Here is a 21,432-nt window from a genome sequence, read left to right on the forward strand (position 1 = left end):
TTTTTTGTTTTTGTTTTTTTTTGCGGTATGCGGGCCTCACACTGTTCTGGCCTCTCCCGTTGCGGAGCACAGGCTCCAGATGCGCAGGCACAGCGGCCATGGCTCACGGGCCCAGCCGCTCCGCGGCATGTGGGATCCTCCCAGACTGGCGCGCAAACCCGGTTCCCCTGCATCGGCAGGCGGACGCGCAACCACTGCGCCACCAGGGAAGCCCTATGTGTCTTTTTGAATTATGGTTTTCTCTGGGTATATGCCCAGTAGTGGGATTGCTGGGTCATATGGTAATTCTATTTTTAGTTGTTTTTTTTTTTTACAGTGGAACTGTTTTAAAAATTTATTTATTTTATTTTTGGCTGTGTTGGGTCTTTGTTGCTGCGTACAGGCTTTCTCTAGTTGTGGAAAGCAGGGGCTACTCTTCTTTGCGGTGCGTGGACTTCTCATAGCGGTGGCTTCTCTTGTTGCGGAGCACAGGCTCTAGGCACGTGGACTTCGGTAGTTGTGGCGCACGGGCTTAGTTGCTCCAAGGCATGTGAGATCTTCCTGGACCAGGGCTCGAAACTGTGTCCCCTGCATTGGCAGGCAGATTCTTAACCACTGTGCCAGGCAGATTCTTAACCACTGTGCCACAAGGGAAGCCCTATTTTTAGTTTTTTAAGGAACCTCCATACTGTTCTCCATAGTGGCTGTGTAAATTTACATTCCCACCAACAGTGCAAGAGGGTTCCCTTTTCTCCATACCCTCTCTAGCATTTGTTGTTTGTAGATTTTCTGGTGATTCCCATTCTAACCGGTGTGAGGTGATACCTCATTGTAGTTTTGATTTGCATTTCTCTAATAATTAGTGATGTTGAGCAGCTTTTCATGTGCCTCTTGGCCATCTGTATGTCTTCTTTGGAGAAATGTCTATTTAGGTCTTCTGCCCAGTTTTGTTGTCTTTTCGTCTTGTTTATAGTTTCCTTTGCTGTGCAAAAGCTTTTAAGTTTCATTAGGTCCCATTTGTTTATTTTTGGTTTTATTTCCATTACTCTAGGAGGCGGGTCAAAATGATTGTTTTTTTCATTCTTGACTTTAAGACATTTTACCACGCCATTTAATTATGGAAATTAAATGAAGATCTTGTTTTCCTTTATCGTTCTCTAAGTGTTGCACGCACAGATTGTTTTCTTGAACTATTTGTGTGGGGAGGTGATGGATTGGCACAGACCTGTGGAGCGCTGGGGTAAAGTCACAGCTGAGTCTGATGGACTTTCCATCTTGGAAATGAAATCTTGGTTTACCTGTGCTTCCGCCTTCCCCAGAGAGTGCGAGAGCCCATACAATGGAATTTTTTCACAGTTCTTTTCTGTGAAAAGAAATGAAGCACTGATACATGCTGCATCACAGATGAACCTTGAAAACATTCTGCAAAGTAAAAGAAGCCAGACACAAAAAGGCCCCATATTGTATGATTCCATTTATATGAAATATCGGGAATAGGCAAATCCACAGAGACAAAGCAGATTCGTGGTTGCCAGGGGCTGGGGGTTGGCAGGGAAAGGGAGTGACTGCTAATGGGTATGGGATTTCCTTTTGGATGATGAAAATGTTCTGGAACTAAATAGTGGTGATCGTTGCACAACACTGTAAATGTACTGAATTCCATTGAGTCGTACACTTTAAAATGGTTAAAATGGTAAATTTGATGTTATGTGAATTTTACCTCAATTAATAAAATAACAACAACAACAAAAAAAACGGAAAACAAACGAAGCGGACCCAGGGGTAGAAGAGGAAGAGGAAGAGAAAGGTGAGGAATCCAGAACACTTCTCCGAGCTTAGTGTCCTCAGCCATAACATGGTGATATTAATGCTCCCATCCCCCAGCTGGCATGAGTAATAATGTGAATTAGTGTTCCATAAAATGCTTAGCACAGTGGACACTCAGAATAGAGGTTAATTTACTCTTTTCTATATAAGTGTCTAAAACTAGTTGTCCCCTTTATTACCTCTGTTTCTTGTGACTGTGGTTTGTGGCTCCAGCAAGACCACCTGTTTCTCATAAGGGCTTGTTTCACTCTGTCTCACTGCATGTGGCAGCTGCTGCACCATCTGGGATGTTGTCCTGCCTCCCATGTTAAAGGCCAGTATGGTTCTTGGACCACTGCCACAGAATCCCCTGAGTGCTGATTTGGGGGCACCCACCTACTAAATCAGACCCTGGGGATGTTTGGTCTGGGGAAATCGGAGTAGGGAGGTCCTGCATTTTTAATGTGTTCCAGGTGATAATCAGACACATGAGTTTGAGACAACTGTTTTAATTTATTCCTATCTTTACCATCTCTTCCAGGAAGTCCACTCAGACCCCTCCCCTGAGAAATGCTCTGATACCCAGTGTGCTCCTTACTTGTGTCTGGTTCTGAGAGTCTGGGTCAAAGTCACCTTGGGTTCTACTGGGTCTGCTCTTTCCCACTGGACTGGGGAACTCCCAGGGAAAGATGCCTGGCCCCCTCTTTCCTCTCGTCACCCTTGCTCCTCCTGAGTGTAGGTTATCCTAGGATGCTGTAGGAAGTGAGACACTTTAATTTTAAAATCCTTAGAATACTATTTCCTTTACTTCTACACATGCCTGGGAGACCTTAGCTTCTCTCTCATCCTTCCATTCTACTTCTGACTTTTTGAGATGGCATGGAAATTTTATTACTATGTCGCATCAGCCTTTGCTTTTCCCATCCCATCTCACCCTGCAGGATGTGTAGGTGTGGGCCAGCCCCACCACACCCTGACAAGTGACCATGGATCCTGGAGCTGGGCCAGACTCATCTCTGACTGTCAATGAGCAGGTATCTTCTGGGGCAGGAAGAGGTGGGGGAGTGCGGGTAATGGACCGAGGGGTGTGGGCAAGGAGGAAAACTCCATAGAGCCCCTCGTTGTCTGTTTCTTACCAGAAACACCCGTCCGGATCGTCACTTTACCTATCCAGATATAGTTGCCAGCTAGGATTTCTCAGGGGCTGGGTTTGGGGACTTAAGCTGTGACTTTAAAAAGTGAAATTAAGGGCTTCCCTGGTGGCGCAGTGGTTGAGAGTCCGCCTGCCGATGCAGGGGACACGGGTTCGTGCCCCGGTCCAGGAGCCATGGCCGCTGAGCCTGCGCGTCCGGAGCCTGTGCTCGGCAACGGGAGAGGCCACAACAGTGAGAGGCCCACGTACTCGAAAAAAAAAAAAAAAAAAAAAGTGAAATGAAAATGTGAAAATATGTAGAAGTTAACATGGGGAAAGATTTGGATATCAGGAAATTAATTTTTTTCTTGCTTATATATCATTTTCTAATTTTTCTTGCAATGACCTTTTATTACTTATGTAATTTTGTTTTTCTTTTGAGAGCGTGGCTTATGGAATCTTAGTTCCCTAACCAGGGATCGAACCCAGGCCCCTGGCAGTGAGACGCCAGGGAATTTCCGACTCATGTAATTTTTAAAAGGAGAAAAAAGATTAACTAACATCTCTTAAAATGTGATGGGAGTAAAGTCCCTTCATAGGTCAAGTTTGAGTCAGAAAGGGAACTGCCTGGGGGGTTATTGCAACCATACTCCTCTGATGGGTCACAGTGTTGCTTTTTTTCCAGCAGTCTCTGGCTGGATCCAGTTTTCAGGCCTAAGGAGCGTGTTGTGGGAGTGCCTTCAGGCCTAGGCGGAGCGCAGGGAAGGCCTGACACAGAGCTTTTTAATGTACTGCGTGTCCCTGACTCTTGAATGGCCCAGTTGGAAGCATGTCAGTGCTGGACGTAAAGCGCTGAGTGCCGGCTCTTTGAGCAGGAAAGGGGACCCAGTGTTCCGAGGAGGCCCAGGGGCTGCCTGCATTGCTGGGCATGGGGGCTCCCCTCCAGGTCAGAGCACGCCCACAGCAGAAGGCACACTGGAGCTGCAGGCCCACAGGGTACAAAGCACCAGTCCAGGAGGGCCAGCGGGAGGCCACGTCTTCAGGATTCCTGACGCTCGCTTCAGGAAGTTGGTTTGGAGGGAAACCTTGGCCCATACCCCAGAGTTTTGGAAATAAAGGAACCATAAAAAGTTACTTAAAAAGTAACTTAAGCTTAAAAAGTTACTCAGTATCGTGGAGCATTCATTTTCTACTCCTATAATAACTCGAGGGACATGAAGAGGTATTTGCTTCTTGTCCCAGCTTAAGCTGTGGATACGGTGTTAGGGGCCATCGTAATCACACTCCAATATCCTAGCAGCCAAGAAGACGACCTTGCGAGGCTGTGGGAGAGGCCATTTACCACTCCCTGAACTGAGTCCAAGAGAGGAAGCAAATAGAAATGTCCCCAAGTGGTCTGGCTCTGTGGGACTTTTCCTAGCTTGTGTCAGGCCCTTCTCCCTGTCACCAGGGCCTACTTTCTCCTAGTACCGCCTTCCCTGGAATCAGGGAGCTACAGTCTGCTCCAGGCCCTGGAATTCTCACAGAGCACACAGTCCTTGAGACAGGAGGTCTGCATACTGACATGCACTCTCCTCTCTCCCTCAGCCATACCTAGATAGAGCTCCGGTTCCCAGGGCTGATCTGCCCCTCCCCCCAGCAGTGTCCCCGTCCTCTGTTTGCAGGTCATCGTGATGTCAGGCCATGAGACCATCCGAGTTCTGGAGGTTGGAGTGGATGCCCAGATCCCTGCTGAGGAGGAGGGCAAAGCACTGGAAGGTGTGGCCGCCGAGGGCTCCCAGAGCGGAGGCCCCGCCAAAGCCGGTGAAGCTGCTGGTGAAGCTGGGCCAGACAACCCAGACTCCTCCGCAGAGGCAACTGGTATGAGGCTACCTGCTCCCATGTGGCATTGCTCCGCCTGAGTCCCCTCCTATGTTCCCCCTGGAGAGCCAGCATGAAGCCGGAGGGGGCAAGGTGGCTTTAGGGTCTCACTGTCTTCCTGTCCACTGGACAGCCTCTGGTCACAGTCTGTACTGTTGGTCAGCTCCTAGGCCACTCCTCATCCCTGGAACTTTAGTTCTGGTTTCAGTCACTCACAGACCTAAACTGGGATGGGTCAGGGTGAGGGGATTGAATTAACCTCAGAGAGGGCTCCAGGTCTAAACCAGACCCTTAAGCTCAAGGCGGAGAGGACTAAGCCTTCAGGATCCTGCCAGCCCTTCCAAATCAGTACCTTTTGAGGTGGAGCTGGGCGGTGCCAGGAGTTGGGGATGGGAGGCCATCATACCCACCTTGGACTAAGGATGTGTGTGTTAGGAAGGGCCTCGTAGAATCCCAGCTCCTCGCTCCCAGCTGGCCTGGCATGAGTCTAGCCTGGTGGGCTTCTTTGTGCTCTTATTCTCCAAAGATGACTTCAGGGCATGAGTTTGATTCTCCTGCATGTGGAATGTATATGGCTGATTGACTCACACTGTCTCCCCTAATGACCCTGCAGTACAGCTGTGAGACAGCCTGGGCTGTTCTAGAAGCTGGGGCTGGTCCTAGGCACTGCTCTCTGGGCACAGGGCACCCTTTCATTGACTTTCCTCATTAACCCTTATTAACACCTTTTGCAGGAAGCCTGGGGCCTCCCTTGCCAATTCCCCCAGAAAGCCATGATTCATCTCCCCTCGCTTTCTGCTGAACTTCACCCCTTCCCTAGATTGGAGATGTGGTTGGGGGAGAGGGTGTGGGCCAAGAGGAGGAGACAAGAAGAGAGCAAAGAGAACAGGCAACTCTTTAACAAAACCCCTGCCAGATCTCACCTCCCTCGATCTACTCGCAAATCAGTGTGCAGATCCATTTGGGACCCTAGTAACCCGGGTTATCTTTTCTCCTTTTGAGTAAAGGAATGACAAGAGACGTGACCATTTTCCCCTAGCCTGGAAATGTTCTGCTTCCTTGTTGAGGCCAGGATGACCCATCACCTGCTCCCATGGGCCAGTGCCCTGGTGAGCAGGCAGGGAAGACAAGGATTCTCCATCTCGGCCACCCTTTCCATTTCTTTGCAGGTTTATCCACAGTGCCTTAACTTCCTTTTTTACCCTTTCATCCATCTTCTGTATCTCATTTCTTCTGGTGCCTTAATTGTGCTCCTTATCCAAAACCTGCTCTCAGGAATTGATCAGAGATCAATTATTTACACCTTAGCATGAGTGTTCATGGTGGTGTGCACCTTCTTCCAGAAGTTTGTATACTTAAGCTTTTCACCAAAGTCTTCTTTATAAAGGAATTTCAGTCATTGTCAAGCAGGGAAGGGAGGTATGTTGATGGTACCTCCTAAGGAGCTGCCAGCTTAAACTGTGGCTTTGATGGAACATTTCTGTGTATGCAATATTGAGAAGTGTTTCCTCTTAAAACAAAATAAAACTAAGTAAGAGGAAACTTTTTCAGGATGAAAAAAGAATCGAGTGATTTGTGTCACTCTAAATTATTACCCAGACCTTGTCACACATACACATTTTTATAGGTGTAGCCCCTGAGGGCAGCCTAAGTAGCATGACACTTACCACCATATTATTTCGTATTCCATGTCCTTTATTGACAGATTCACTCATCTGATTCTGGTTTTGGCTATTATCAAACTGTCTGATTTTTCATTGTCATAAACAGTGCTGCTTTGGTTTGTTTTGTTTGTTTGGTTTTTTTGTTTGTTTGTTTGTTTTTATGGTATGCGGGCCTCTCACTGCTGTGGCCTCTCCCGTTGCGGAGCACAGGCCCCGGACGCGCAGGCTCAGCGGCCGTGGCTCACGGGCCCAGCCGCTCCGCGGCATGTGGGATCTTCCCGGACCGGGGCACGAACCCGTGTCCCCTGCATCGGCAGGCGGACTCTCAACCACTGCGCCACCAGGGAAGCCCAACAGTGCTGCTTTGAATGGCCCTTTAATTTTATTTTTCTTTGAGGTGTAGTCCACCCAAATTCCTTTGGAAGAGAAGCCAATTGTTTACATAGAAGGAAGTCATCACACGGAAAAATACAAAATCTTGCTATCAATGAGAGAAAAAGTAATTGGCTATGAGGTACCACCTATGCCTATTAAGCCAGAAAAATAAATAAACAGTGATAAAACCTAAATTGGGTGGTGCTGTGGGGAAACAGGTACATTGTTGATGGTGCTGTAAATTGGTTCAGTCTTCCTGAAAAGCAGTCTAGCAGGAAGCTACAAAAACCCTAAATGTAGGTAAACCCTAGGGCCCATGGTCCTACTCTGGAAATACAGCATATCCTAATGAAATGACTATACAGATGGTAAGCTTTCATCACTCGTGTTTATCACATTCCCATTTCCTCACTTTTCTTTTTAGGTTTCATTATGCTTTGTCAAGCAAAATATTTTTTAAATTTCCAGATTTTTTAAATTTCTCTGATTTTTTTTTCAATAGTTAGAAATGTATCTCCCCTTCACAGTGGAGATAAATCTGCCATTTTGTTTTCTTTAGTATTTTATAAGGCTTTTGTGGTCGTTGCTTGTCTCTTTCATTCTTTAAGCAATCTGGATTTTTAAATTATATACTGTAAACAGTCTAGTCCTTACTTAGGTTGGTGCCTTTCCAGATTAAAACACAGGCTGGGAATGCAGGCTTGGAAGGTTATCTAGTTCAGTGGTTCCCACTTTGTCTGTGTGCTGTATCACAAGGGAGCTTAAAAGCAAAAGAGTGAAAGGTTCCTGGCCTCCACTCCTGGACATTCGGACTCAGTAGGCCTAGACTAGGGCCTGGAAACCTATACCCAGTCAGTATTTAGAAGCCACTGGTGTGATGAATTGGGAGACTGGGATTGACATATATGCACTAATATGTATAAAATGGATAACTAATGAGAACCTGCTATATAAAAAAAAAAAATTAAAAAAAAGGAAACCACTGATCTGGTCGAACACACAACACCTAGATTCTCTTTAATGTCTCACCATATATTAAATAATAACCCCTCTCCGCATTGTTTTGTGGCTTTAAAGAGGTTTCCTGGCACGGGTCCCAGTACCTAACTAAATCCAGGTGGCAAGAGGAAGCTCTCACCTGGGTGAAAAGCTCCAATGCATGGGAAGTTCCTTTAGAACTTCCTAGAAGCTGCTTACCCAGACTTCAGACCTCAGGGAATGGCAAGAAGAAAAGCTGCCTGGCCTGGAGAGCCCCTGTAATCCTGAGTGTGGCCAAGACATGTCACTTCCAAGACTTCACCCTACAGGAGTCCTGCCCCTTCCCCAAGCCAGCACCTGCATCCAAAACGTAGCCTGAAGGTAGGGTGAACAATGATCCAGTTGCTGGATGAGCCAGTCAATCCCATTGATTGTAGCTCCTTCTCTCCCTGACACATGTTCCTTTCTACGACTGATTACGTGATAGGTCCTAGCATCCTACAGAGCCAGGAGATGAGAGACTGATACCCAGCTGTGCCTGGGTCTGCATTTTCTTCATCCACATGTGGGAAGAGGGTGGCCTACCTTCCAGGTCTGGCACAGGGTTCTCCAGCCTCCTATTCTCACTACCCGCAGCTTTTGGGAAGCTGCCTCTGTGGGCCAGGGAAGGCCAGTGATTGGCCTCGGGTTATGCAGAAGTACAATGTAGGGCTGAAGGTTGTCACACTCATCCAGGCTCACTCCTTGTCCCTCTTTCTCCCAATGCCACTTGAAGTGAAGTCACTCCCGGGGATGCCTCCGAGCCCTGCCCCTGCCGTTGCCACCTTCAGCCAAGCCCCATGCCAGCCTCAGGCATCGCAGACCCTGACGCCACTGGCTGTACAAGCTGCCCCCCAGGTAAGGGCCACCCCAGGGAGCTGGACAGAGGGCAGTGGGCAGGAGCAAGGCATGGGATAGCTAACATGGGCTGGCCATGGGATCTGGGAACTTCATGAGGCAGGACAGGGAAGGGGCTGTGGCTTGAGGGAGGGAGTCTCCTACTAGGTACCCCTGGCCTCTCCCCTGCCCCAGATCAGGCCCCCTGGGAAGAGTAGATCTGCGTTTGCCAGGTAAATCTCCTTGGGTCCAGGAAGGATAATAGAGATTACATTAACTCCTTCAAGTCATCTAATGACTAAGTGAGTGAATACCCTTGTCAGCCCCTCTAAGGGATGCCTAGAAGAGTTAATGGATTTTTGGTCCTCATTTAGAGCCAGGGGCAGCCCCAGCTCAGTGAGAAGCTGTCTCCAGGGGCCTCCAGGCATGCTGAGCTCCCTGTGACCTTTCACTGCAAGCACAGTTCTCCAAGGCATCCATCAGGATTGTCCTCCATCAGAACTTCCCGCAGGCCCCTGTGGGTCTTGACCACTTGGTTCCACCAGCCCCTGCCCCCTGCTTCCTGGCCACAAAGCATTGGTCCTGTGGGCAAGGGACCGGGGAAGGCTTGGGAGGCGCCAGACCGTGGTCGGAGAGGCCTGTGACCCTTTCTGGTCCTTGAGCAGGGCTAGGCCCTGTCCCTGATATGGGCTGCTTCTCTGAAGGCGGGATAGTCCAGTCCAGGTGCCCCCTCGGGCGGGGTGGGGCCTCCAGCTAGGGCTTGTCTCTTCCCCGCCCTCACGTGGCCTTTTCCCAGTGCCCTCAGAATGCTTTGTGTGTGCTCAGCTGGGTCTGAGAGACCCAGCGTTTGCGCTGTCAATGTTGATTTTTTATTTTTTCTTTTCTTTCTGAAATCTCGTTTGCTTTTGCAGGTCTTGACTCAGGAAAACTTAGCCACAGTTCTGACAGGAGTTATGGTTCCAGCAGGGGCAGTTACTCAACCTCTTCTTATCCCCATCAGTATTGCAGGTCAAGTGGCTGGTCAGCAGGGGCTGGCCGTGTGGACAATTCCTACAGCAACCGTGGCTGCCCTCCCAGGACTGACCGCTGCTTCTCCCACGGGGGGAGTTTTCAAGCCACCTTTAGCCGGTCTCCAAGGTAATGGCAACTCTCCCCAGGACTGCACCAGGCTGCCCACCACCTTACACTACCATCCCTGCACGTGTGCTTGCCATGTTGGACTCCAAACCCGCGGCCCTGTCCCAGGGCGACAGCCCTGGAGTCTGGATCTGGTGTCCCAGGCACCCAGCCACAGAGCTGCTGCACCACCTCGGGACTCTAGGCCATGGCACCGTGCTGGCCCAGCAGGCCTCTCGTCCTTCAGCCAACTGTCTGAGACTACCCTTCCCCCCTACGCCAGAACTCACCCCGTGACCAGCCTCCTGAGAAGGACTGCAAGAAGATTCAACTTCTGGTTTTGAATCTACACCTCTCCAGGCCCAAGGGAGGGGGGATGAGAGAAGTTGGCATGTGCCGCCCCCGCCAAGATCAAGTGAATCACAGCTGCCTGCCCCCCCTGCCCCAACCCCCCCTCGTTCTCGTGCCAGATCCCTAGGGATTGGAACCTCCCTGGGCTACGGCTAGGCATTTGAGCACCTCTGTCTCTGCCTTGCTCCATAGCAGCTGCCGTGCTGAACGCCGCTCTCCCAGCACCTGTACAAGCTGCCCCACCGGCCCAGGCCTCCTCGCCCACCCGGCCCCGACCGCCAGCCCAGCCCCAGACGCTGATCCAGACCCAGCCGCTGCTGCAGACCACACCTGCCATTCTGCCGCAGCCCACTGCTGCCACCGCGACTGCCCCCACCCCCAAGCCAGTGGACAGCCCCCCACAGATCACCGTTCAGCCTGCAGGCTTCGCGTTTAGCCCAGGAATCGTAAGCTGCTGCCCTCACCAGGGGCTAAACGGGGATGGACCGAATCTCTGGCCAAGGGTGAACCTGACCCTTCCCTCGGGGGAGGAAGGAGGTGGAGGACCAGCCCCCTGAACACGGCTCTCTTCCAACACTTCGGCACAGATAGGCTCCTTCTGAGGCCTTCCCCTGCAGCTGCCAGCCCATCCGTCCCAGACAAGAGCAGACAACCTCTGCCAAGAGCGCTGGGCAAATCCTCCAGAACCTGAACCACTGGACCAGCCTTGGAGGGTGGGATGATGTCTGGGGATTGCAAACTTGTGAGCTGTCGCTAAGGTGGAGCTAGAGGCTGTTAGATGTGACTAGAGTCACATCAGCCCCTCCAGTCTGGCCTTCCTACCCTCCCAGGGCTAGCCCGAAAGATCAGCCAGAGTTACTCCTCCATGACTGAGACCCCACCCGTCCCTGCTCACCCCTTGCAGCCCCTGGCCCTGGACACTGTTCAGCTGGTGGACTTGGGCCTGCAGCCCACATTTACATCTACCCAGCATCCATACCCCCCGCCCCGGTACCCTCAGCCCTCTTCCCTCTGCCTTGGGCTCTTTCTCGCCCCATCGCCTCTGAGCAAGGCTCTTCCTCCACCCACAGATCAGTGCTGCTTCCCTCGGGGGACAGACCCAGATCCTGGGCTCCCTCACTACAACTCCGGTCATTGCCAACGCCGTTCCCAGCATGCCGGGGATCAGCAGTCAGATCCTCACCAACGCTCAGGGACAGGCAAGTGGTCAAAGCCAGGCCGAGGGGTGGGGACTGGTGGAGATGCTGGCTGTGGAGGAGGGGCAGGACTTGGGCTGAGGGTCATAGGAACTCAACTAGGGTGACAAGCTGCTGTTCATACCTCTTGTGTGACAGCTCTTTGCTGATGCTGAGGCCAGGCAGGGGTATAGCCCCCATCCAGCCCTGGTGGTACTCACTCTAGCTGGGGGTTTTCGTTTATGGAGCACTCACTTTGTGGCCAGCCTCTGTGCTAGGTGCTTTCTCATACATTATCCCACTTCTTTTTTTGAGAACACACCTACTGGGTGAAGATTTTTTTTTTTTTTTTTTTTTTAACCCCTGGTACGAGAGCCTCTCACCGTTGTAGCCTCTCCCGTTGCGGAGCACAGGCTCCGGACGCGCAGGCTCAGCGGCCACGGCTCACGGGCCCAGCCGCTCCGCGGCATGCGGGATCTTCCCGGACCGGGGCACGAACCCGCGTCCGCTGCATCGGCAGGCGGACCCTCACCCACTGCGCCACCAGGGAAGCCCTGGGTGGAGATTTTTATTCCCGTTTTACAGGGGAGAAGGCTGAGGTTCAGAGAAATTAAGCCGCACCGTTAAAATGTCGCAGAGCAGGGATTCACATCCAGATCTGTCTGAATGCACATGCAGACCTACTCCTGCCCCACCACGGCTCTGGAGAAAGAATAAAGGAAGCGGCCCCTAGGGTGTGAATCCTTCACTTTCTTGTGAGGAAACAGGCCCAGAGGGGTTAAGTGATTTGTCTAAGTCCCTTCCTACCAATGTGGGGATTTGGGTTGGGGGTGGACCTGGACGCTGCCCTCACACTTGGGGTCCCTGTGTTTCCTCCCAGGTTATTGGAACACTTCCGTGGGTAGTGAACTCGGCTAGCATGGCGGCCCCAGCACCGGCCCAAAGCCTGCAGGTCCAGGCTGTGACCCCCCAGCTGTTGTTGAACGCCCAGGGCCAGGTGATCGCAGCCCTGGCCAGCAGCCCCCTGCCTTCTCCCATGGCTGCCCGGAAGCCAAGCACTCCTGAGTCCCCCGCTAAGAGTGAGGTACAAGGGCTGGGTTGGGGGATGGGGGCAGGCAGTGCTGTCTGGCATGGGTGGCCTCCCTCCAGGCTGTGAGCAGGGCAACACTATTTTCTGAAGCCCCTGGGAAAGCAGGGCACCTCCCCAAAGCCGGGGGAGGTTCCAGGGTAGAAGGTCCACATGAGTCCACGCATTCTCTGCCTGGGAAAACAGCACCACCATCCCCCGACCCCTTCCCTACACACACCGAACAAGTGTATATGTGCCCTCAGAGGTCAATAGCACTCTGAGAAAGCCAGACAGGGGTGGTCAAAGTAAACTGGGCCTTGGTCAGCTCCAGGGTGAACACATCGCTAGAAAGTCCCTGGGAGGTTCGTTCTGTACCCTCTCCCTCTTGACCCCTTCATCCCTCCACCCCTCCACCCTGCACTGTGGCATTGATTATTCATTTATGTGTTCATTCTAGGAGCAGTTTTTGAGTGCCTGCTGTATTCCAGGTGCTGAAGATGTAGAGATGAATAAGATGCCCTTCCTAACCTTAGGTAGCCCGGCATCAGAGACAATTATAAGTCAGCGTGACAAAGGCTATGATAGGGGCAGGATAAGGTGCTTTGGGAACGCAGAGAAGGGAGCGCTCAGCAGACTGGGGAGTTTGACAAGGCTTCGTAGAGTAGGACACTGAACTAATCTAAAGGGATGAGTTGGATGAGAGAGTATTCTACCTCCACAGAATTGCAGGAAGTACAGTGTGCCAGAGCAGGGGTTCTCAAACGTGAGTGTACCGCAGAACCACCTGGAGGGCTTGCTGGGATGCAGATTCCCGGGCCCCACCCCAGAGCCTCTGATTTAGTTGGTCTGGAGTGGCGTCCAAGAATTCACATCTCTAACAAGTTAGTGGTATGTAGCTTCCCATCTTCACTGAATAACCTCTTAGCCTCATCTATAAAATGGAGGTGATGAGAGTACCAACTTCAGAAGGTTATGAATGTTAAAGGATAGATTACACATAAGGCAGTTTATACTCTAGTACACAGAGAGCACTTGAAAAATGGTGCTTTTATTGTCGTCACTAATAATTAGGTAGTGGGGAGTCGTGGGAGGGTTTTTAGCAGGGAAGTGGCTGATTAGATTTGCATTTAAAAAGTTCCCTCCGTTATCCAGGTGGAGCCAAGAATCGGACTGTGGTGAGACTTGAGTCATCGTCCCTGTTAGGAGACAGCTTAAACAATTCTAGCCAGAGACAAGGAGCTCTGAACAAGGCCCTGGGGATGACGAGGGAATGACTTGAAGCTACCAGGAGGTAGAATTCAGGGGACAGGACCCATCCTAAAGAAATCTGCACTTTCAGGAAGCTTTAAAAAAAATCATGCTAAAAATACTAATTTCATATATTTATAGTTTCTCCTGATTATAAATTCGATACATGTTATTTATAAAAATTCCAACATTATGTGTGATGTCAAAAAGTAAAAATCCCTTCTAACTCTACTTCCAGAGATGACTTCTGTCGACAGTTTGCTTTATATGCCTCAAGATTTTTTTTTTCCGCTAAATTCATATGTCTTTTTAAAGGAATTATTCCATAAAAACTGTTTTTCACCTTACTTTTTTTTCTTTCACTTAGCACTGTGACTCAGAGCTCTTTCCATGGCAGCAGTTAAGAGATAAACCTTATTCTTTGTCATGGTTGCACAGTATCTTAATGTAGAGAGGTCCCAGAAGTCATTTGCCAGTTCCCTATTAATGGATATTTGGGGCCTGGAGGCTCTAGAATCAGGTTTAGGTTTCTCCTTTGAGGGCAGAGATTTGAGAGCAGTTATCTCAAGGGCGGACCCTTGTTGGGGCTTTGACCAGGTGTGCTGAACCTTTCTGAGCCTCTGACCTTCCCAGGTCATAGGCAGCAACAAGGCCCTGGCTTGGTGGGGCACGTTCTATGCTTATTTTGGAGGTCATTATCATTGGGTGGGTGCTAATGCGTAGCTTCTAGTCTTGCTTTTTGATGGGGCACAGGTAGGAGTGTGCTGGGTGAGTGAGGATTCCATGCCCACTTTTTAAAAAAATTTATTTATTTATTTATTTATTTGTGGCCGTGTTGGGTGTTCGTTGCTTCGCGTGGGCTTTCTCTAGTTGCAGCGAGCGGGGGCTACTCTTTGTTGCAGTGGGTGTGCAGGCTTCTCGTTGCGGTGGCTTCTCTTGTTGCGGACCACAGGCTCTAGGTGCATGGGCTTCAGTAGTTGTGGGACTCCAGCTCAGTAGTTGTGGCTCGTGGGCTTAGTTGCTCCGCGGCATGTGGGATCTTCCCGGACCAGGGCTCGAACCCGTGTCCCCTGCATTGGCAGCCGGATTCTTAACCACTGCGCCACCAGGGAAGTCCCTCCATGCCCACTTTTGCCCTGCCTCTGGCCCCACCAGAGACTCCACCCCCATGAAACAGGCAGGCGGGCAGTGGGGTTTGTTGGCTCTTCTCCTCACAGGTGCAGCCCATCCAGCCCCCGGCAGCCATGCCCCAGCCAGCTGTGGTCATCGCCAGCCCAGCCCCAGCGGCCAAGCCAGCTGCCTCTGTTCCCATCCCGATCACCTGCTCAGAGACCCCTACTGTCAGCCAGCTGGTGTCCAGTAAGTGGCTTCTAGAGAAGGTTGTGGAGAAGGGGAGAGGCATTTATTTGGACATGCTGATCTCATTAGATGACGCTCTCCTTAATAAACTTCCTGGAGTCCACAGGGGAAGAGCACAGGCCCATTGCCAGGAATTGGCTTTCTTATTCTCATTCTGTGGAGCTGGATTCTAAGCATGATGATGGTGGAGGCTGCTTAGCCGGCTGTCTGGCTGCTTCTCTGAGAAGCCAAGCCATTGGCTGTCTCCCCTACGGTCTCTCACCCAGTATTTGAGGAATGTGGATGGCCAACAGGTGTGCTTGGGGCCAGGCTGGGGAGAATGGGGGAGGATCAACAGTTAGAGCTGGAAGAACTTGAAAATAGGCCTCTACCTCTATACACATTGGTCCTGGCCCCTTACCCCCAAGTCTTATTTGTCTTGGGGACAGGGGTGATGAGGGTCTTAAGGGTACATAGGCCTTTTGTCAAATGTCCTTATCCCTCACTCAGTACCAGGCTAGGCCAATGGGCAAGATAAGCAGTGATGATTGTCTGTCTTACACACACCCCTGCCCCCTTCCTCTGGCCTAGAGCCACATACCCCGAGTCTGGATGAGGACGGGATCAACTTAGAAGAGATCCGGGAGTTTGCCAAGAACTTTAAGATCCGGCGGCTATCCCTGGGCCTCACACAGACCCAGGTGGGTCAGGCCCTGACCGCGACGGAAGGCCCAGCCTACAGCCAGTCAGCCATCTGCCGGTGAGTAAGGCTGCCTTGGACAAGGTCAGGGCACTCACAGGGTGCCAGGTATCTGGCCCTTTTCCATATTCTCCCTGGCTTTTGCCCTCTTCCGGACAAGGAAAGCTGTTCTAAGGGTAGACATGAACACCTAGAGTAGCCAAAGTCTTTGTGAAGTTTAGCCCCAAATCCTGAGTATTTATACTGTCTTTTTTGGGAAAGCCAGGATCCTAATCCATTTAGGGATCCTAGAGGGACAGGAGTACAGCTTATGAAATTAGTCACAAAAGTGAGAACTTCAGTTCTGGCTTGGTTCTCAACTGTAACACACTATCACTCCTATCATGCTCCCATCTCCCCCTCTTTTGAGGCATGACTATAAAGTGATGTAGCTGATTCTTCCGTGTGCAGCGTACAGACTGGTTCTGGTGCCGGTATTAAAAGAGGGGTAGGGAATTCCCTGCCGGTCTAATGGTTAGGACACTGCTAGGGGCCCAGTTTCGATCCCTGTTCGGGGAACTAAGATCCCGCAAGCCACGTTACATGGCCAAAAACAAACAAACAAACAAAAGAAATGAAGGATAGCTGAGGGTTTCAAAGAGGAAAAAACACACGGTTCAGGGATGGCCAAAAGGTTTCATCTGCCTGCCAATTCTATAGATTAGACTAGAGTACCATGTTGGGAATTCTGTAGTCACATCCGGGCTCAGCCAGAAAGAGTATTCTGACTTAGAGATGCTGCAGTTGGAGGAGGACAGTACTTACGACATCCGTTTGGCATCTCTGGAGGCCTCTCAAGATGACTCCTTAAAGGACCTCACCCATTTGGATATGAAAGCTCTGGAATGGTGCTAATTAAAGCAGTTGCCCTGTTATCATCGCACTACTGAACCGAGGCCACGGGAATGGTCTCCCTGTTATGACCTGGGATACAGGACAGTCTGAGAAGTCTGGGCTTGGCCAAGCCAGGGGGTTTTAGTGGGGGTGGTGAGGGGAACACCGAGCACAGCCCCACCAGCCCCAAGAGGAGCAGCCCCTTGTGGACAGCGTTCACGCCCGGCGTGGGGAGTAAGACACTCTCACTGTTCCTTCCTGGGCTTGGGTCACCTACAGGTTTGAGAAGCTGGACATCACGCCCAAGAGCGCGCAGAAGCTGAAGCCAGTGCTGGAGAAGTGGCTGAATGAAGCCGAACTCCGGAACCAGGAAGGCCAGCAGAACCTGATGGAGTTTGTGGGAGGTGAGCCCTCCAAGAAACGCAAGCGCCGCACCTCCTTTACCCCCCAGGCCATAGAGGCTCTTAATGCCTACTTCGAGAAGAACCCGCTGCCCACAGGCCAGGAGATCACCGAGATCGCTAAGGAGCTCAACTACGACCGGGAGGTCGTGCGGGTCTGGTTCTGCAACCGGCGCCAGACGCTCAAGAACACCAGCAAGCTGAATGTCTTTCAGATCCCTTAGGGCTGAGCCCCCAGCCCTGTGTTCCAGCACTTTGTACCTTCCCTTGGCACCCGGCTGCAGCCACCACCCTGCGGCATCTGTCATTCTGCCACGCGTGGCTGTGTTTGTCCTGGGTCGTGAGACTACACTGTGCGCCTGTGTTTCAGCCACCTTCACCTCCCCCCATATCGTCCACATCCTGGGGAGGGCAGTGGGGCCCGCCTGAGACCTCCAGGCTTGGGGATGGTCATGCCAAGAAGGGAGGGGATTTGTGGTGTCACTTGAAGAAGCACTTTGCTAATGTGGTTTTTGAAGGGTGAATTCTGGTTGGGAACCGGAAACTCACCTCTCTGGGGCAGGGCTGCAGCAGCCTCTGAGGACCACTGGCCATTAGCTCTTGTTTTCGACAGCATTCTCTTTCCACTCTCCCTCCTCCTTTGCTCCTCTGGCAGGTACAGCGGCTAGTCCAGCGGAAACACAGCCTCACACACACCCCCCCCCCCCCCCCCCCCCCCTGCCGGGACACCGGCCCCCCGAAAGCTCTTGTTTTCGACAGCATTCTCTTTCCACTCTCCCTCCTCCTTTGCTCCTCTGGCAGGTACAGCGGCTAGTCCAGCGGAAACACAGCCTCACACACACCCCGCCCCCCCCGCCCTCTGCCTGCAGGTACACTGTCCCCTGAAAGAACCCAACACATACAATTCTGAAAAGGGTGATGTGCTGCTCAGAAGGTCAGACGCCAGGTCTGCCTCGACCTCAAGGTCAGAAGGTTTCCACAGCCCTGGGGCCAGAACATGTGATCTCCTCTCCCATCTCTCCCTGGTTCCTTTGGGAGGGTGGAAAATTGCCCTAAAGCAGAACCTTTTCTTTTGTAAATCATGTTGGAAGGAAGCAACAGTGAACTCTAGCTGTCCTGGAGTTGACCTGGGTCTATAGCAGGTTGGGAACTTAGTAAATAAGGCCATCCTCCCAGATTTTAATCTGATCTCTGTCCGTGGCCATCTCCACATCAGAATGGTGTGGTTAAGAGAGCTTGCAGCCTGGAAAATCCCCCGGCCCAGCTAAGCAGGCCCTCGGGGGGTGGGGGGGTGGGGGTGGGGCGGAATGAGGAAAGGAATGCTGACTCTCTCTTGTCCTCACACTCACCGCCCCCCCCCAGTCCTGAGCCCTTCTCAGAGCAGCAAATTAAACAAGAAGCCAGACAGCAAGGCCCTGGGGAAAAAAAGCCAAGATCCAGAAAGAGCTGATGGCAGCCCTGGAAGGTCTCTTTGTGGAAAGTGACTTAACTCTAATTTTCTTTGGAACTTGAAGTCTTGGATACTGGAGGAGAAATCTAACTTTGTCCAGAGTCTTAGACCACGTGTTTGTGTAAGCAATCCCCCCAGTGAGCTTCTGAGCTAAGAATACCCCTGGAGCAGGCTGGGTTTTGCCTTCAGAGCAGGTAGCTATGGTACATTGGGGGTTGGCATCTCATCCGAGCTGTTAAGTGAGTTTCCCAGCCTCACTGTGGCTGGGCCTCCCCTGGAATTCAGTAGGGGATCAGGAGAGCACTGCAAGGTTTGCTGAGATGAGCCCAGACTTGCTGTGTAGACTAGACTTAAAGGGTCCCACACAAGTCACAGGGTCAGCAACCCCCCTCCTTTCAAAACTCCTGTCCTTACAGAGCCAGGTCTCTAGGTCTCTACAGTAAACCCTGAAGAAGTGACTGCCAGGCGAGGGCACATCACCATCTCTGTTGGACACTGGTGCAGAGCCCAGCCTCGCTTCCTCTGGTATGCTGTGTTTCCTTTCCTGCCTGCAGCTGCCCCGCTCCCAGGCCCTACAAAGCCAGTGTGGCCGTCCTCTTGGTAGCTCTGCCAGTGAGAGGGCAGCTGTGTGTCCAATGGCCCGCTCCCGCCTACCCCACGCCACTGCATCCTGACCAACCAAACGCGCTCGAGTGTGGTGGAGGATGAGGAAGCAGGTGGGCACCTTGTCTGCCCCAGCCTCCCAGGAGAGACTACGTCTCCAAGGGTAAGGCTCCACGCTGAAGTTCAGGGTTATCAGCCTGTCTCAATGAGATGACAAGCTCACTTGAGAGGGGTGTTGTAAACAAGTTTTCAGTAAGAATAAAGTAGTGGCCAGAGTTTGTAAAGGATTCAGTCACTTATAGTTCAATAAATTAGACAGATATGGGTTTTTACCCTCAAGCCCTTGTGTTCCGATATGCTTTCTTTTTTGGGAGAGACAAGTGGGTCATGGAAGTGGGTCGTGGCTGGTGCCCTGGGAGTAGCATATAACCCAGGGCGTGTCCGTGGCAGTGGATATGCAGGAGGACACCATCTGTCCTGTGTCACGGCAGGAAAAAGCTGATGAACTGCTGCTCTAAATTAGGCCTGGCCATGCTTTCTTAGCTCCTCCCGCATCTAAATGTGTCTTCCCAAGGCTGGGCTAGAACTAAAGCATTTTTTCCTCTGCTGGAATGACGGGGTTGGTCTTTCAGAGGAACAAGTCCAGGGGCAGAATGTTTGCAGGCTGAATTCCCCAGGCAGGGGGGTACAGGATGCCCCTGAAGTGTGCCCAAACCAGAGCTCACCGGCCTGATCTCTGCTCTTGTTCCCCTACCACAGGGCCCCTGGAAAGCAGCGATGGCCCTGAGGTGGGTTTTTTGTTTTGTTTATATTTTTGTTTTGAGTAGCATCAGGCTCTGAAGGGAGTTGATATCAATTTTGTTTTGAAAGCACCTCTCTGGTTATCAGCCAGATCTCAGTGGCTCCTTTACCATGGAAAGGCAGGAGAGGGCAGAAATGGCTTAACTGTTTGCATGTGTTTTATTTGTTATTGTTTCAAAGACCAAAACTTTCTATGGCTTAATGAATTGGCTGGGGCCTTTGACCCTGCACTAATCAAGGCATTTTATCCAGGTGGGGTCCAGGGAAAGAATTCAGCCAAATGGGTTAAGGAACCCATTTGACTTTGGAATGAGAGACCCTGACATTTTTGTGTCCTTGGAAATCCAATCACCTTCCTATGCCTAGATTCCCTTCCTGTCTCCTAGGCCAGGCTCTGATGCTGAGGTTCTAACTGATCCTGGACATGGGACAAAGTCTGCTGAGAGCTGGAGTGAGGGGTGAGGAGGGGAGAATGGGGGAGAAGCACTTGATGTAGTTGTGTGGAATAAACAGTATTTTTTCTTTTGTACTGGTCTGCTTGTTTCTCTTCTACCTCTCAGGGTGATGTGAGGGAATCAGTGTCAGAGACCAGGGGAGGAGCTGGCTTTGCTGTCAGAGTTTGTGGCCTGGAAAATCCCATTGCAAGTGGATGAGGATCAGTGCCCTGAACTCCTTCTTCCCTGCCCAGGCCCTCCAGCCGGATCTCTCCCCATGGGGTGCAGGGTCAAGGGGATGTGCCCTTTCTCTTTCTAGACTGCCCCCTGATACCTAGGATTCCACAATTCCCTGCCAAGCCCACTTTCTAACCCCTCTTCCCCAGGTCCTGATAGTAGATTGTGCTGTTGGTGTGCACATTCCTGGCCCAAGAGGTGACCAAGAGGCAGCTGTTTGTAAGAAAGCTGGGTGGATGGAGCTTGGCTGTGCAGGCTGGATGCCTATACATATACACAAAGCCCTTTGCAATGTGAGGGGGTGCTGCGAGGGGGAAGAGAAGACAGGCTGCAGGCTGGGGGCCAGGACTGGGGCACATTCTAGCACAGAACTTCAAGGAGTCTTAGAAGTCCAACTTCAAACCTGGCCTTCCTGGTCATTATGAAGGTATGCTCATCATGATAGGAGGCGAGAACAGTCACAATTAGGTTGATTATGCTTTATAAAAATTTCGATATATGGTAAGTGAGTCTTCCTTTGTGCTTTTCCCCAGGCCTGCAAATGTTATGGGCAGGCCTGCCACCTGAGCTCAGGGCTGGGAGAGCACGGCTGTAAAAAGGGTCTCTCCCTCCTAGGAGTAGGGTTCATGCCATGCTCCCCTGCAACCCTCCCTCCCCCCACCCCCGCCACCTCCTTGGTATTGATGAGGTCTGGGCTACATAATCTAAACTGGTGAGAACAAGGCATCACCTTTAATTCCACCCAACCAGCATTCCTGAGCCAGGCACTGTGCTGGGTTCTAGATCATGCTCCACCCCCCTCCCCAGCCCAAGGGACAAGAGATGTCTAAGACTCTGACGTCAGGCTTGGGGATCAGAGGAGCTTTACAGCACTCGAAATAATGAGCCCCCAAATGACACAGAAGCCAGCACTTACCTCTGCATAGATCTCACAACCCTAATATTGGCTGTCCACACTAGACTGCA

General features: G+C 51.4%; 1 protein-coding gene and 1 pseudogene across 8 annotated transcripts in view; one reads left to right on the plus strand and one right to left on the minus strand.

Moving 5' to 3' along the window:
- Positions 1–1,576, minus strand: part of LOC114485057 (swi5-dependent recombination DNA repair protein 1 homolog) — a 6,057-nt pseudogene extending 4,481 nt beyond the window's left edge.
- Positions 1–20,300, plus strand: part of POU6F1 (POU class 6 homeobox 1) — a 32,882-nt gene extending 12,582 nt beyond the window's left edge. For 2 of the 8 annotated variants that reach the window (XM_028485506.2, XM_028485505.2), the window contains 10 exons: positions 2,727–2,819; positions 4,582–4,777; positions 8,570–8,691; positions 9,582–9,807; positions 10,330–10,583; positions 11,208–11,336; positions 12,193–12,396; positions 14,847–14,988; positions 15,559–15,727; positions 16,820–17,653. In XM_028485506.2, the coding sequence (XP_028341307.1) occupies positions 2,772–2,819; positions 4,582–4,777; positions 8,570–8,691; positions 9,582–9,807; positions 10,330–10,583; positions 11,208–11,336; positions 12,193–12,396; positions 14,847–14,988; positions 15,559–15,727; positions 16,820–17,165 (1,836 nt within the window). In that variant the 5' untranslated portion in view covers positions 2,727–2,771 and the 3' untranslated portion in view covers positions 17,166–17,653. Of the gene's footprint in view, positions 1–2,726; positions 2,820–4,581; positions 4,778–7,359; positions 8,176–8,569; positions 8,692–9,581; positions 9,808–10,329; positions 10,584–11,207; positions 11,337–12,192; positions 12,397–14,846; positions 14,989–15,558; positions 15,728–16,819; positions 17,654–17,810 lie in introns of those variants that run through there. The other 6 variants (XR_003678522.2, XR_003678524.2, XM_028485509.2 and 3 more) reach the window with 6 other exon arrangements.
- The last annotated feature ends 1,132 nt before the right edge of the window (positions 20,301–21,432 follow it).

This window comes from Physeter macrocephalus, unplaced genomic scaffold (genome assembly GCF_002837175.3).
Source record: "Physeter macrocephalus isolate SW-GA unplaced genomic scaffold, ASM283717v5 random_425, whole genome shotgun sequence".
Taxonomy (NCBI): Eukaryota; Metazoa; Chordata; class Mammalia; order Artiodactyla; family Physeteridae; genus Physeter; species Physeter macrocephalus.